The 17,866-nt window shown below is 38.3% G+C and overlaps 1 protein-coding gene across 10 annotated transcripts in view; it reads right to left on the bottom strand.

Annotated features, from left to right (window-relative positions):
• LOC127580505 (protein PHTF2-like) overlaps window positions 1–17,866 on the bottom strand; it is an 88,402-nt gene that overhangs the window by 15,944 nt on the left and 54,592 nt on the right. For 8 of the 10 annotated variants that reach the window (XM_052034073.1, XM_052034074.1, XM_052034075.1 and 5 more), the window contains 8 exons: window positions 16,038–16,203; window positions 14,090–14,248; window positions 9,916–10,114; window positions 6,063–6,230; window positions 5,428–5,640; window positions 3,171–3,299; window positions 2,582–2,851; window positions 1,270–1,401 (listed from right to left, as the gene is read on the bottom strand). In XM_052034073.1, coding sequence (XP_051890033.1) covers window positions 1,270–1,401; window positions 2,582–2,851; window positions 3,171–3,299; window positions 5,428–5,640; window positions 6,063–6,230; window positions 9,916–10,114; window positions 14,090–14,248; window positions 16,038–16,203 — 1,436 coding nt within the window. The remainder of the gene's footprint in view (window positions 1–1,269; window positions 1,402–2,581; window positions 2,852–3,170; window positions 3,300–5,427; window positions 5,641–6,062; window positions 6,231–9,915; window positions 10,115–14,089; window positions 14,249–16,037; window positions 16,204–17,866) is intronic. The other 2 variants (XM_052034082.1, XM_052034081.1) reach the window with 1 other exon arrangement.

Here is a 17,866-nt window from a genome sequence, read left to right as displayed (position 1 = left end):
AAATAACAGGCCAGAAATTCCCTTATGCCAAGATCACTAGCTATCAACCCATGGATCACTTTTTTTTCCCCAGTGTGGTCCCAAGCGCAGTCCTTTCAGAATGGCTTTACAGCCAGGGAGGTCCTGCCCCAGGCTCACTGGGTGTCATTGCTGCCCATGCTACTGAATGTCTGTGAATTTTATTTGGGAACCATTTAAAGTATTGAAAAGATTAATGTTAAAAGACTAAAAAAAATACATTAAGAACATTTAAACTAACTGTCAAAAATCTCCATTAACCTTTCTACTACCAACTGATTTCTCCTACTCATTTGTATTCTGTACTCAATGCCACAGTTAACCTGGTGCAGACACAGTGGACAGATGACCCTGCCTTCAGTGTTGAGAAGCCAAAGAAAGTTCATGTTGCCTTACTGAATTTCATGAGAAGATCACTAATACAGCACTGTGGCAGCCAGCAAAACAGGTAGCAGGTTGGAGGATGCTGCCACCAATCTATTACCATGTCCACCCTGGACGTCAAGACTGAAAAATGAAAGTGTGTCCCAGTATCTGTACTGGCAATAGAGGAGAATGTTCCACCCCAACAATAATCTTTCCCTGGTAGATTACTAGGAAAAGAATATAATGGCAGATACACTCTAGAAAACTACCAATTTTTTTACTGAGGAGGGTGGACCTTATTTCGGTCTTTCTGCAAAACACCACAATGTTTTTTGTCCTCTTGTTATGTCTACACAAATGTATGATCTAACAATTATGCTGGATCTGATCCATTGCAGCTGCCAGAACTGCAAGAACTGGAAGAACTAGAAGAGCACCCCCCCACCCCCACCACCACTTTACTTATCCTCCCTTCTGGAAAGCTGCTTGGCCTCCTCTCCAGAAAACCATGAAGACTATGCACCTCCTGGCCACCTGTCCATGAGGATAGATTATAACATCAAGTAAACAGTCCCAATCTTTGGTGGCTCAAGCACCTCTCTGGTCTGAATTCCTTAATTGAGCATAGTTTCATCACTCCAAATCCATTCTTTCATTTTCCATGGCAGCTTCCAGCAAAAAGCTCCTTCCCTTTTATGCCAGGAAAGTGGAAATTCCTGAAGTAGAGAGTCTCTGACATTTGCTACTACAAATAGATAAAAGCTCTAATCCTTGAAGATAGCCCTTTTCTCAATTACTCCACAGAATCCCAGACAGAATTATGATGGAAGCTGCAGAATGGGCAGATGCATTTGCACTCAGAATCTGACAACAAATTGAAGTTACCTTGAGATATGAACGTAATGAAAGCCAAATTTTTATATTTTGCACCTTCTTGAGACGAAAATGTGGAACTTCAGATTTTCTGGCCCGTCTTGCTGAGGTTAAATGGCCAAAAAGTTTGGCAAATAGCAATCTCTATGAAACAAAAGGCAAGTTGTTTAACTATTCCTTGAAGGATAATTTTTCCAAACAGTGGTAGCAAGGGATTTAAAATTATAATCAATATTCTATCATTCAATAGCAAATATCTAGAAATTTTGCCTGGGATTTACGGTATATTTAAAAACAACATGTTCAACACCAAACAGAATTGTCCAGAATTTCCTGAATAAGCATGTTAAACCACAGTATCCTTTGAATCTTATTAACATTTGTTGAAACATGAAGAGAGCAAAAATGAATGGAAATAAGCTTAAACAAAAATACATGTCATCATTATCTCTTTAGACCCTTTGTTTTAAGATTTTTAAAAGAAACCATCTTCAAGCTAATGGAGAGAAGATTACTGGTTTGAAACAATGGATCCTATTCTACACATTCAGCCACAGGATGGGATCAAGGCCATGAAAAGACGTGAAGTTACCTCTTACATTGACACCTATGGAACGAGAGGCTTAGATTTTGTATTTAACTCCCTTGACAGGGACTAGAACCCAGAACCTTTGCATTATCAGCAAGAAAAAACAACCACATCACAAAGGATAATATAGGGAAACTGAGAAACTTTAATAAAGCAGCAAGGGTTAAGAGGAGATCTGATAATAATGCTCAAATTATAAGGGGACTTTCCTGAAGTAAATAGGAAACTATTCCCATGGGTCAAAGAGTTGCTAAGCATAAACTTCAGATCATTATTAAATACAAAACAAAAGTTCAATCTCTTTAGGATATAAAGTGTCTTACTAGAGACACTGACAAAAGGGGAATCCATAAAAGCCTTTCAAATATTTATTCACTTAGTATATGAAAGTAAAGTTTTAAAAACAGATACAATAAACTGAGACTAAGTGAACAGCTGCTTTACAAAGGCTGTGCTGGGACAACCAACCTTCTAATGGTCCTATAAATTACTAATTCCCATTTATAATAGCTCTGTCACTTCTCTCTGGGCTTATTTGTCTAGTCATGTTTGTACATCAAATTTAGTTTCTTTTTCCTCTATTTCTCACCAAGCACAGTAAAATACAATTAGAATAATTTCATCAAAATTGATGTTCTAGTATATTTGGGCAACTGAGAAATATAGCATGTTAATTCAAGCAATAATCATAGTGTTAATCCAAATAACAAACGAACTTGAAATAACTCTGCTTACCTGCTTATATGTTCTCTCAGCTACACAGAGCATAAAGAAAAAGATCCACATGAGGCACACTCGCACCACAAAGCTTAAGGCGACCATAATAACAGTTCGATTTACATTTGAACCAAATGCAATAAAAAAGAGTTCTGCAGCAGACAGTGATGCTAGTTGCTCAATATCTTTCTGCTGGAAGAGTCTGAACAAAACTGGAGTGATGCCAAGAATCAGAGAAACCAAGTTCCCAAATAGCTGGTAACCAATACCTTGCTTATAGCTGTTAACCTGTAAATGTTTAAAGAATAAAGTTACAAATAAAGAAACTCTGGAATCATTAGCTGTGAATCACACAAATTCAAGATGAAAAACAGATCTTAAGCTCACTTGAGCATCAGTACCTATTACACTCAATAAAATTCCTACACTTCTAATAAATGTCAGTTAAAAATCATACTTTCTTTTCCTTTCATTTTCAATTATTCCAACTTTTTTGCAAGAGCAATCAGTCACTTATTACATAACTGGTAGTCCATTTATAATTATTATATATTATAGGCAGTACAGTTCAAAGGATTTTCTCTCCCATTTAAAGTCATGTACTCACTCTTTTCATGATCATGCCACTGATTTCCATCACAGACATATCTGCTTTCTTGCATTCATTGCATTCCCAGACGATTGCACTTACTCTTTCCAAGCTTATACTGGTACTATGAAGCCATGGCAAATGATTCTGGATAAAGGGCAGATATTAGTCAAGCAACACACAATGTAATTTTTAAAACTTTAATTTGCTTTTGTTTAAACATCATTTATTCCCTGGCACTGACTCATGCACATCACATTACTTCCACCTTTAACACCAATGTAGATTTTTACCATTCTTAAAAGTAATTAATAGTTACAAAATTCTTATCAAAATACATGAAGCTGCATAAATCCAATAGATCCATTTGCAAATCTACAATCCCAATTTACTCTGGTGAAATACCATTGCTTTTAGTGTTTTTCTCATCTCCCTGGTGTGTACAATTTCTGGCATGGACTTTTAGTAAAATGCTAAATTTGTATTAGTGGAAAACAGTTCATTTTTCCACAACTTTAAGACAAATTCCCTTATGTTACTGCCATGGAATTTAGATTCTTACACCAATCCGCAACCAATATGTGGTGAACTAGGTTTTGACTGAGAAGTGCTCATTGCTGCTATCAGGCAGGAGGTACAGGAGCCTGAAGACCCACACTGCAAGGTACAACATCAGCTTCTTCCCCACTGCCACTTGGCTCTTGAAATGACCTTAAAAACCCTAATTCTACCTTGGACTACAGTTCCCTCAACTTGCACGAATCTCGTAATGTTATTTTTATTTATTTTGCCATTAAAGTTATGTATAATTTTATGCTATTTTTAAGTTTATGTAATTTATGTTTGTCAAGGTCTGTAATGTACTGTGCTGCTGCTGCAAAAAGCTAACTTTCATGGCATTTAGACCCTGGGTATGTATGCCCGCAACAATAAACTTGAACAATTGGGGCATATGTTGGTGCAGCAGTTAATATTTCAACCTTGGCTCTAGGGACCATGATTCAAACCTGGTTTCAGGTGCTGAATGTGCGGAGGTTACATGCGCTCTCTGGGACAGTCTGGTTTTCCTTCACATACGAAAAACATGCAGGTAGGTTAATTGAATATTGCAAGTTACCCTTTAGGTGAAGGTTAACAGCAGAGGTCTTCAGGATTGAAAGTACGCTTGGTTGAAAGGTCAGTTTAGGTGAAATAGAATACTCAAGCTACAAACAGCCTGGTTCAACCCTTGACAGTGGCAAGGCAGGGGATAGAATTAGCTGCAGGGAGCATGTGGGTCATGGAATTTGCATTGTGGCTGAAAACAACGCCCTCAATCTCCCCTAGTTTACAAAATGATTTAAAGTAAAATCAGAAAATAATCCAGGTTGTGTTTAAATGAACCTATCATTTTCAAAAACGGTCCACTGACTCAATGAAAACAACTGAACAGTGAAAATAACTACATTGCAACATTGCTCAAAATCCCACCAAATTTGGCTACAAATTGGAAACTTACAGAGTCTAGGAAGCTCCCAGTCTGTGCCCTTGATCTATGCTGAGTTACCTTCTATTGTTAGAACGCTGATGGAAGTATACAATTGCTATATGTAACACTGGGCTAATGCACAGTGATCATAACAGCAAAACAAATTCTGCTTAATTAGAAAAAGTTTAGCAGAGGATATGAATGTCACAGTCTGTTCTTCACCCAAATCAATAATGGGACTTCACTATTCTTTAAATGCATTTACATTCATATCTTTGTATTCAACTAAACTGTTAATCCAAAATCAAAATAATGCAGATGCTAAAAATCTGAAATAAACAGGAAACACTGGAAATACTCAACAGTTCAGGCAGCAGATGATGACAAGTCAATGTGTTTCTTTCTCCACAAATGCTTCCTTACCTGCTGAGTATGTTTGGAATTTCTGTTTTTATTTCAAAGCTGTCATTTCATAGACTAATTTCAGCACCTTTCCTACGTTTGTCAAGAACGTGATGAATAACTTATTTAGTTGACTATTATGGAAGTATTTCATAAACGTAGTCCAAATTGTGCACTCAGATTACCTCGTGCATCGGTTTTAGTTTCAATGCAGGTGCTAGCTTTTATGCTGAGCATGAGAAACCAGAATCAAGATTAATCCATCTAATCTGAAACAACTGTCAGGATGCAATTGTGTAAGTGCAGACTTTAAACATATTCTTTGACTAATGTAATGAATTCAATCAATTAAAAAAATGCAATGTTAATTTTTCCCTCCCAAAAGGAAAAATTGCTGAAACAAACCGGGTGAAATGGATCATCTCGGTATTCCTTTTTTCCAGAGGAATTCAAGTGGGCATTATCTCCTTCAGTCTCACTAGTGCATGAAGTACGGCATTCCGCACACTGCAAAAGATCTTCCCACAATACATCTTCAGTTTCTGATTCATGGCGTGTGCTTTCTGAATCTTGTCTAGAACTTCGTGAACTGCAACTAGTGGCAGATTTAGCAGTCTCCTGTAAAATAGCATGACATGAAATAGTCAAATATTGAACTTAAGTCATATCCATCACCCCATTTAATACAAGCTTCAAAATTATTTGGTAGCTCTTGTGGTGATTTGACATTCATGTGAATATAGAACTCCATATCAGAAATGTGTAGAAAATGCCCTTGTTGCATACTAAATAACTACATTAATGCATCTACCATTGAAAGACAATTTAAAATATTAAAATGCCCATCTGCCTAGCAAACACTTTGACAGTTTTAGTGGTCTGATCTTTTCACAGTAAAAGAAATCCCAATGAGTTTCCGGTTCAAATAGATCTTGACATCAATGCCATTGTTGCTCACTCTACTTGCACTTTAACGTAATACCAACATTTCAGGGCTTAACAGGTTTGAAGAGCTATTAAAGAATAAACTAGATTATAACCTCAGCAACGTAGTGTCTTTTGTATTGGTGAGATTTTCTGTTCCGTAATACACAGTCACTTGAAGTTCGTTCACCACTGCGACGCTGTGTGAATGACTGGAATCCAGCTTCTCCATCTTCATCACTTGAAACATCATCTGATACATTTACAACTGCTTTAATTGCTTCCTGTTTAAAAATGAAAATGAGCAAAGCAAGATCAATAAAAAATGGTTCACCACTTGCATAAATACAAGTATTATGCATTGTGTTTCATCAAGATCTAAATATTTCCTCATTTTTAGAGAAGGAACTGTTGAAGGAGACATCTTCCAAGTGAAAAGTTACCCACAAAAGTGTTCATATACAACTGACCTCCCACAAGGGGTCCCTGCTCATTTCTATCACTCTTCTTTTTGCATACCCCTCCCTGCCTGCCACATCACTCTGGACTGGTCCAGCTTTCTCTGACTGAGACACAATAACCATGTATCCCACCAAATCATTCTTGACCCTCCGCTCTGGTCCCCTAGTATAACACTCATTTTTGTAGTCTACAAAATTGCATACCATGAACAAACAGGTGATCAGAAATTGAACACATACCTCAAACTCCAGTGCTCCAATTCAAAGACAAAAATCATATCTTGACCAACTCCAGAACTACCTTTACTAGAAAAATCCCAAAACTGCTTCTCTCCTACAAAGCACAATACTAAACCCCAATACATTCCCATCAAAATCACTCCACCGTTCATCAATTGAATACAAATTAAGCAAGGGATATTGGAAAGTTGAAACACGTTCTTACTGCCATTGGGATTCTTCCAAACCCATAACTATAGCTGATTCTTCCCTAGCTGTTACATGCGAATGTTGATCTGGGTTTCTTTATGATTTTCATTTTACCTCTCCATTTAACCAACGCATTCCAGGCCTATCACATGGAAGGGGCACTGGGGTCCTGGAACCATTAACGAGGACCTAGTTTTCCAGAGGAGCCTCCAGTTAGCCTCACAAACACACCTGCAGAAGACCCTGTTCTTAGTACTTTTTAATCTTTGAGGTGCCATTTAAGGGCCACTATAAAATCCTTATTACCCTTTCTGGTGATTTAGCTGCAAACTCGTCATAGCATAAGTGCATCATGGAAAGGCCTCAGTAAAGGCAGGAGATTTGGGAGGCCCATGCCTACACAATGCCCTTTCCAGGAATTTGAGCCAGGGTTGGGAGGGGTAGAGTCTGATCTCATGGGAACTCCAAATCAAAAGAGGTGGATCTTCCTCATATTTGATTAATTGTTCTGCCCAAAATAGAGGCTTCCTACTCTACTGTCTTCACTTCCATTAGCGAGTTATGAGCTGAATCATTTAGCATAGGATACCCAGCCTGAGACCTACTGTTTCAGCCACAGTATCTACATAACATGTCCCGGTAGGTTCATGGTGTATAACAGGGATGATGATGATGATGATGATGATGGAAGATTCAATGGTGGCAGTCATTTAATGACAAAAGATTTATTGTTTGATTCTCTTGTTGGAGATGATCGTTGCCTATATTTGTGTAACACAAAATTTTATTTGCCAATTATCAGCCCATACCTGATGCAGGGTTTTGACCCAAAACACCAATAATTCCTTCCCCTCCACAGATCCTGCTTGACCTGCTGAGTTCCTCCACCAGATTGTTGGTTTCTCCAGATTCCAGCATCTGTAGTCTCTTGAGTCCTCAGCCCATGCCTGATCTTGTTGCATGCCAGCAGACATGGGCCATTTAATTTATGAGGGGTATGCAAAAAGAAGAGTGATAGAAATGAGCAGGGACCCCTTGTGGGAGGTCAGTTGTATATGAACACTTTTGTGGGTAACTTTTCACTTGGAAGATGTCTCCTTCAACAGTTCCTTCTCTAAAAATGAGGAAATATTTAGATCTTGATGAAACACAGTGCATAATAATAGAATTGAACATCATCTAATCACCAGCAGACATCACACCCTTTCTGACTTTATGGTGGAAGGAGGTCATTGATAAAGTAGCTGAAGATTGTTTAGTTCAAGACATTACCCTGAGGAACATCTGCAAGCCCTGCACTATGATAGTTGACCTCTAATAACCACAACTATCTTAAATAACCACAGCTCCAACCACATTAGATTCATCCTGCTTTCTATGGACAGGGCATGCTGAGGAAATTTTCCACATTGCTGGAAAGATGTCAGTGCTCTATTTTGGAATAGCTTGGCTAAAGACATAACTAGTTTTTTTTTGGAGTTTTTGACAAGGTCCCACATGAAAGGCTGGTCCAGAAGGTTATGGCACAAGGAATCCCTGGTGTGTTGGCAAACCAGATCCAAAATTGGCTTGGTGATAGGACACAGGGGATAGTGGTAGATGAGTGGGTTTTTTTGACCGGAAGTCTGTAGCCAGTGGTGTACCACAGGGATCGTCACTGGGTCCTTTGCTATTTGTAATATATAAATGACTTGGTGAGAATGTAGGTGGTCTGATCAGTAAGTCTGCAGATGACACAAAAATTGGTGGAGTCAAAGAATGTGAAGAAGGTTGTCTAAGGATATAGTGAGGAACAGATCAGCTGGAAAATTGGATTGAATGGTGGCAGATAGAATTTAATCCAGACAAGTGTGAGGTAATGCACTTTGGGAAGTAAAATTCTAGTAGAATAATACAGAGTAAATGGCAGGGACCTTAACAGCACTGAAGTAGAGAGAAACCTTGGGCTACAAGTCCATAGCTCCCTGAAGGTAATGAAGAAAGCATTTGGTATGCTTGCATTCATAGGCTGAAACATCGAGTATAAGAGTTGGAATGTCATATTGTAGCCGTACAAAACATTTGTTAGATTGCACTTCAAGTATTGTGTACAGTCCAGAACTCCACACTATGGAAAGAATGTGATAGCAATAGAGAGAGTGCAGAAGAGATTCACTAGGATGTTACCTGGAATAGAGGTCTGTAGTTACAAGGAGAGATTGGATAGGCTGGGTTTATTCTCACTGCAACATAGGAGGCTGACCTTAGAGATAGGCTCATGACTGATATTTAAATCAAAATGGTTCCCTTTTCTGCGCTGCATTTAACATTTGGAGATCTTTACTGCAAGGGATAAGGGTATGTACAAGATGATGTACAATTTTATACTGCAATCAGAAATGACAATGATTCCAAGTACGGCAGTGGCAATACCTTTTTCAAACTTAGCAACTACTAACCAATAAATTAGCCCAAATCTGCAGACTGCCTCGCCTGCCTGCTGAATCTACTCTTACCTTGAGTGCATCTCCCAGACTGAATTTTCTCACCAAAGCCTGCTCTGACCTGATTGGCAAAGACATGTCGTATAATTGTACATAGGAAACCCTCTAGAAATGCTTTGACAGCTGGCTAGGACATGCCATTTGTCCTATTGGCTGTCAAAGAGCTTGAATCATTGTAATATTAACAAACATTCAAAAAATAATAAGAATCAAAAATATCAAAAAAATTAATGATAATAAAGCACAGGACACATTTGAATTAACTCCACTAAATCAAAACTTTAGACTTGTCCCTAGCAGCCATTCCCCTCCATTCAAATCTACAGGCTTGCTTCAAGACTAACCTGGCACAAATTCAGCAGGCAGATTTCCCAGCATGAGCAGTGGGAAATGGCAGAAATATGCACTCCATGAGGAGCTCAGCATCAAATCTCAATAGTCCAGTCACCAGCAACCAACTGCGTAGATATTCAGGACTTCTGCATTTGCTCATACTTGCCCAAACTTGCAAACAAAAAAGGTAACTGTTGGCAGATCTATGCAGTACTGCCATCTTTAAGTAGAAGATTTGACTAGTCTAGTTCTAGCTTACTTACTTTATGATTTAGAGGAGCATGTGAATTTCTTCCTGCTCCTATAGTCAAGTTGTACTCTTCAGATCGCATTACTTCACAATGAGCATCATGAGATAGTCTTCCATCTTCGTAGCTTTTGTTACTCACTCTTCCATCCAGAGAAACATAGCCATTATCTGTCTCTGTTGATTTGTCAATCGATTGCTTGATTTTTTTTGACCTGAAAAGATAAATGTAATGAAAAGTTAATGTTTCATGATCAAAAGTAGACTTTGGATGGCTGTGATATTCAATGCAAGGAAAGGCATTTCTTTCTTCTTAGGTTAAAGTACAGCTAAAGAAACACAAAAATTAGTTTTCATTGGACAGCCTGATAGGTAGGAATAGACATTCATTATAAAATAAACAAAACACTGGAAGAACTCAGCATCTATGGAGGTAAAAGGTGTACATTGACATTTTGGGTCAAGACCCTGCACAAGGACTAAGAGGAAGAATGAAATATTGCCAGTAAATCACAGTATGAAGAGGGGTAGAGGGTTGGGGAGGGAGGGGCAAGGGCATTGAGGCTGATAGGTGACAGATAGAATGGGCAGGGGATGATGGGCAGATGGTACCAGGTGAGGGAGGGAATGAGAAAGGTGAGAAAAAGAAACTGGCTGGACAGGTGAGTCTGAGTGGGGGGAGAACACTGGGGGTGTAGATTTGCTGAAATTGGAAAATTCAATGTTCATACCATTGGGTTGCAAGCTACCCAAGCAGAATGAGAGATGTTATTCTTCCAATTTGCCTTTGGGCTCTCTGTAGCAATGGAGGTCAGCGTGAGAGCGTGAAGGAGGTGGATTGGCACGCAAACGGAAGCTGAAGATCACCGATGCAGAGCAAAATGGTCTGTAAAACGGTCACCTAGTCTAAGCTTGGTTTCATCAGTGTAGTGAAGATCACATCATGTGTACCAAATGCAGTCGGAAGAGGCGCCAGTGAGCTTCTGCCTCACTAGGAAACACTGTTTAGTTCCCCGGATGGTGCTGAGGGAGAAGGAACAGGTGTTACACCTCCTATAGTTGCACGGAAAAGTGCCAGGGGACAGGGAGGAATGAGCAGACCAGGGAGGCACAAAGAGTAGCTCCTGTGGAAAGCAGACAGAGGGCAGGAGAGAGGCAGATGCGACTGGTGGTGGAATCACATTGGAGCCGGCAAAAATGGCACAGGATGATGTGATGGATGCAAAAGCTGGTGGGATGAAAGGTGAGGAATAAGGAAACTGTTGCTGATCTGGGGTGAGTGGGGTGGTGAGAGCAGACGTGCAGGAAGTGGTAGAGTTGATGGAGTTCTCCATTTCCCACCCCTCTCTAGTATTGCTATATAGTGGCAATCTTTCCTCCTCCCTCAGTCCTGATGGCGGGGTTTTGACCCAAAACATCAACTTGCACATTCCACCTCTACAGATGCTGCTTGACCCACCGAGTTCTTCCAGTGTTCTGTTTTTTGTTCCAGATTCCAGTATCTGCAGTTTCTTCCTGTCTTTTTGGAAATGTATTATTTGCATGAGCTTCCAAACCAGACAGCTGCAAAATCTACAAAGGAAAAATGTAACACAAACTTATAGTACCACTGACCATTTTAATAGAGGTCAAGAATTTAATTTCAAACTGGTAAGGAAGGTTTTAATTTTTTTTAATATATTAATTTTATCAAGGAAAAGTTGGATAAAGATTTAACTAATCACAAGATCTAATTTTGAGTACAACAGCTCTCAATTATTAGCAATAGGTGGCAATTTATTCTCTAAATCAATTGAATAAAATTATTTCTTATATCAAGTAATGATGATATTTTATAGCTTACAATCATCTTTCAGATTTTCCTCTCATGGCTTTGTATTAAATATTTTTCTATATCTACCATATTATTTCTTTTAATTATTTGAACCCAAGACCCCCTCTTCCCACCCCCGTGATTTAACTTCTCTATCATTGCTGATTAATTCAAAGACCCAAACGTAGAATTGGCTTCTCTGGTATTTCACCAAATTCTTTCCACTTACTTCAAAGAATCATGCAGAACAGATGGAACAATTCCTTCGTTAGTCGCTAACAATTTGAAACTATCAATTAATCCTATCTGCAACTCTTTTGCCATTAACCTAGATTTTTTCTTCTTTTTTTGTATAGTCATGCCTACTTTTGAATTTTCTCTCACCACCCTTTCACAGAATGCTTTCCAGATCATAAATGGGGATTCTGGAATACTGATCTGTGGAAACAGTTTCTCCCTATTCAGAAAATGTCAACAATTTTGCAGTTCTTTCACCCCGGGAAAGGGAATCACAAACTAGAGGGCATAAGTTTAAAGCGGGGGTGGGGAGAGAAGAGATTTAAAAGGGACCTGAAGGGCAACTGCTGCACGCAGTCAATGGTGTGTATATGGCAGAGCTGCCAGAGGAAGTGGTTGAGGCAGGTACAATAACCACATTTAAAAGACATTTGGACAGCTACATGGGTAGGAAAGGTTTAGAGGGATATGGGCCAAGCGCAGGCAAATGGGACTAGCTTACATGGGCACCTTGGTTGGTATGGACAAGTCGGGCTGAGGGGCCTGTTTCCATGCTGTATTACTCTATTATCCTTTACCAATTCTAATTCAAGAACCACTTTCCCAGTCTCTCCATATAACTGGTCCTTGATCGCTGGTACGATTCTAGCAAGCCTTTACTAAACACTCTAAGTCCTTAAATCACAGGCCCAAATGAAATATATCCCAGGTTGTTAAGTGAGTGAGGAAACTGCAGAGGCTCTAACCACAATTTTCAATCCCACCTGGGCACAGGGATGGTGCCAGAGGATTGGAGAACTGCTAACATTGTACTATTGCCTACAAAAGTGATGGATGAACCCACTAATTATATGCTTAGTTAGTGGACAATGATGGTGGGCAAATTGCAGGAAACCATTCTGAACAACAGTTTAGATCTTCATTTAGAAAGTCACAGATGAATCAAGAACAGTCAGCGTGGATTTGCTGTGGCAAAGTCACATCTGACCAACTTAAATTAATTCTTTGAGTTGGCATTAAGGTTGATGACAGCAATGCATTTGATGTGGTCCACATGGATTTTAGCAATGCTTTTGACAAGATTCCACATGGTAGGCTGGTGAAATAAGTAAAATCCCACGGAATCAAATGGGAGATGGCAAACTGGATCCAAAACTGACTCAGTGGAAGGTAGCCAAGAATAATGATTGACAGATGTTTTTGTGACCAATGTTTTTATTGTAATATATAAAATAACAATTTAGACCCAAATGTAGGAGGCATGATAAAGAAAGTGATACAAAAATTGGACATGTGGTGGAGGAAAGCTTCAGACTGCAAGAAGATTTAAATTGCACAAAAAATGACAAATAGAATTTAATCCAGAGATGCAGTGTGAGGTGTAACAAGAGAAGGGAATATACAAAATTGGAGAATATTGAATGGTTTGGAGGAATTGGGGAATGTAAATCTACAGATCCAAGAGAAGTAGCAGGAAAGGTCAATAAGGTCATCAATTCATACACCACAGAAACAGACTCTTTGGCTTACATTGATGTGATGGGCCATCAGGTACCTATCTACACTAATACCATTTCCCAGTACTCAGCCTGTCACCTTCTGTGCCATGGGGTCTCAAATGCTTATCTAACTACTCCTCAATGCCCTGCTTCCATCATCCCATCAGACAATTCCAGGTTTCACTCACTTTCTGGGTAAAATCATTCTCTTAAATCCCCTCTAAATACTTGAACCTATGCTCTTCAGTAACAGCTACGAGGGAAAATTTCTCACAAGCTATGCCCCTTCATAATTTTGTATACCTCAAATCAGGTCTCTCCTCTGGCAACATCCTGGTGAAACTCCTTTGTACCCTGTCCAGAGCGATCACATCCTTCCTACAAGTGTGGCCATCACCAGAAATATACACTGTTGTAAATAACCTGTGATCAATAACTCCCCACATTTGTACTTGAATACTGGAAGCATGATGCCACCAGTTGATCTGCACCCCACTAAGAGTTAGAGCCAAACGAAGAGAGGAAGAAAAGGACATGAAACAAGAAAAACATTATCAAAGTTTCAAAGCACAAGAACATTTAACTGAACGCAAGTACAACAAAACACAAAAACGCAGAGTAGAAAAAAATTTAATACACACCCTGGAAAAGAAAGAGCATTCCAGATGTTTCGGAGGATTTCACCAACATTATAACTGGTCCCTGTGCCAGACTGGTGGTGCACCTCCTGTGTATTATCTGTTGTACTAGAGCCCTCTCCTTCTCGGTGTACTTCTAGATGAGCTGCTTTCCTCAATTTCCTTTGCAAGAAAGATTAAAAATGTAATTTTATAGTTAATTCAGTGTCATTGCAAAAGTGCCCACAAAAATGTCAAAAATCAATGGAATGACTTTCTGGAATTGAGCACTTTGGTTTTCAAAGGATCCACATTATGCTTTCAGCTCATGTTTTATTTTACAGCAACAATGAAGCAGATATAAATTAACAAAATGCATTTATTTCCTGAAATATACAAAATTGTTTCCAATATATATCTACAACGTAATAACAAATGTCTACAAATGATGGCAGAATATAAATGGAGTGTCAATAGCTTTTGGGATTCAAATAGTTTTTTTTTAAAATCGTAGTACAAATCAGAATTGAATGGATTTGAATTTGAAGACTGAGATTCAACTATCTCCTAGTCTGAAGTCCCTACTGCTAGTGTTCAACCACTTGCTGCTAAACAGTTTACCAATCTTTGCTCCCTTTAGGAAAGATGGCTCCAACTCCATCATACTACATAGCTAACAAGAGAGTATTTATAATTTAACACGTATAATATGGCCTAGTGTGTAACTGCATGGGTGCAATGTTGTTACTTGCTATACCACATTGTCATCTTGTTATTTAGTCCCCCTCAAGTGGCTAGCTTCAAAGAAATTTCAGTAAATAATTTAGCCGAATAAATAAAGTTATTAAAACAGATTATTAAACCAGAATAGATTGCTTACAACTGCAAAATAAGCCTTCAGTTTAAAAATAAATTTAGTAAACATAACTTATTTAACTTGGTAAGAAATGTCTTTTTATTTAGAAGTACAATCTCCCTCCCACCAAATAATTGCCCATACATTCATCCATGTTATTTATTTAGATACAGGTCATATAAATGTATTTTATATTCTGACCAGAGATTCCTTTGAAAGACTTGGAGATGATAGCTGAAGTTTTTCCCCACTTTAGTGACCACATTTGAAAATCAAAACTGGTTCCTTGCTTAAAAGTTTCCTCTTCACCTCTATTTTTAGTTCTTTACATCATTTTTGCAGAGGGACTTTAAGATGCAGATGCAGAATGCTTCCTTATTCTCAAACCTGCGGGGATAGGGAATTACACAACAGAATGGAATGTTGCCCCCCCCCCCCCCACCACACCCCACTCCACCCAAACTATCCCCAATTTCAACTGCTGCTTGCTGGGAGTGATTTTTTTAAAAAAAGGTGTGGCACAAGTTAAAGAACAGGAAATATAATGATTCATCAACATTTTTCCAGGGAGGTATTAAAAGATCCTGTAAAACAGGAGAACCGACAGAAGTGTCCAAAATTATTTTTCAGAAAAACAAGCATCATGAGTTCAATCTCTTCACCTCTGACTTCCCACTTACTGTCAATTTCAACTGATACAGTTGACACTCCAGATCCTAATTTTCCCCATTTCAAGGTTTTTGTCAATCGACACTGAGAAAATGAGGCTAGTTGATTCGATGCAAAATGAGATTAATTGTGTGTGGAATTTGAGGAAAAATTCTCAAGTAACCACTGAGGTGGCCTTGCAATTTGGGTGATGTAATATAGTTCACTTTGTTTCAATCTTCATAAGCCATTAATTAAAAATAATGCACAGGCTAGGAAAATTCTGGTCCCAAAGCCAAAACTCTTTCTACATTACCAAATGTGTATTTGGCTCATAAGCCAATTTGTTTTTCAAACAAATTAACAGTAATTACAGCCTAGATACAGCATAAATGTTAACACTTATTGTAAAACATGATTTAAATGTTATTGAAACAAGTGACAAATGTTTCCAAAAACAGAGGCTACCTTCTTCGCTTGCCCCCACTACTTGTTGCAGGTTTGGGTGTATGCGTTGACACAATCTGGCAATGTACTGTTCCAAGCAGTAACATCAACCAAATAGGCCCAAATACTTCAGTGTATGGTACGCTATGTGTAACTTCAGATGTGCAAAACAACACGATTGCTGTAACTGTAAACAGAAGAATTATACTATTTATTTGTGGAATTTAAAATCTGACAGCTATTCATTTCATTCAAATGAATGTTTCAAAATAAATTCACTGCTTAAGCATACATTTTGACACATGGGCATAGTTTCAGTATAACGTTAACTGTCATTTATAAATTTATTTGCTAAAAAGCATTCAGTATTGGAACTGGAGTAGGCAATTCAGCCCATTTAACATCTTTTGCTATACAATTAGGTCACTGCCGATCTGTGCCTTAGCACCATTTTCATGCTCTGATGTGCAGTTTACTGATGAAGGAAATTCAGTGGATGTTGCACAAATGGATTTTTAAAAGGATGTTTTAAAAACTTGGGTTGATAAACTTGCCATTAGTGTTAAAATGAATATGATTCCTGGATATGAAGCTGCTGATAAAACAGAAAGTAGTGATTTATCAATATTTTTCCAGGATGGATGAAAAGGTTCTCTCTGTAAAACTGACAGAAGTTCCCAAAATTATTAAGTTTTGAAAAGGTATGTCTGGGGAAAGCATTTCCACTGGGATTGAACCCATAAAATGGTCACTTCAGTGAAAAGGTTTCCTCCTGTTGAATATCATTCTTTGATTCTCTAAAATAATTTTAAGATCACTGTAAAAGTGAACAACAGAAGTTTAATTTTTTTTCTTGATTTCAGGTTCTTTGACATGGAATGCCTTACCAGAGAGTAGATCCTACAAAATCTTCAGAACAGAAAAAAAAAAGAGAACATTTGAAGGGGAAAAATGTGAGATGAAAAATGTGCAGAGAAATTGAACTGAATACTGTATATTGATCTTTCAGACATCTGGCTAGGCACACTTTCTTTTATTCAGTGGTGGGATATGGACATGACAGGCAATGCTGGCATTTATCAATCAACCACAATTACCACTGAACTGAGGAAGCAGTTACTGATGGACCTAAAGACACAGATGGGCCAGACCTGGCAAAGACAACAGATATCCTTTCCTTAAGGACATGAACCAGATGAATTTTTAGGGCCATCTGGTCGTTTCATGGTTACTATTACAGAGGCTAGCTATTTTATTACAAACAAAAAAAAATCAGCTTTATTTAATTACTTGAATTGAAATTTCATAGTTTCCATAGTGGAAATCAAACTTATGTCTCTGGATCAATGGCGTGGAACTCTGGATGCTAGTTCAGTAATTTAACCACAATGCCACCACACCCACAACAGCTCAACATATGGTTTCCATCTGTGCTGTACCATTCACTAACTTCTCTAAAACTTTCAGATAAAATCATGCATCAGTGGTCTTATAAGGTTGAAAGATTACTATCTAATATATATATATATATATATATATATAAAAAATCAGCACAGAAGAAGTGAGGTTTGTGCTCTGTAAAATTGTTTTCTAGTACAGAGGAGCAAACTAGAGGGGCTGCTTCAATGCCTTCAACAAGAGTACTGATGCAAACATTTTGCTGCAATACACAGAACTTAGCAGTGAAAATACCAAGATTAAGACAGCAGAAAAAAGGTCTCTTCGCAAGACCTTAGTCAGACCTTACTGGATTTACACCACTGAAGAACTCCAAGAGTTAAGAAATGCTACTTTTATATTCATTACAAACAAAATGCATTATCATTTAAAATTTATTGAAATTACATAGT

This window comes from Pristis pectinata, chromosome 19 (genome assembly GCF_009764475.1).
Source record: "Pristis pectinata isolate sPriPec2 chromosome 19, sPriPec2.1.pri, whole genome shotgun sequence".
NCBI lineage: Eukaryota > Metazoa > Chordata > Chondrichthyes > Rhinopristiformes > Pristidae > Pristis > Pristis pectinata.
This window is presented reverse-complemented; position numbering and strand designations above follow the sequence as displayed.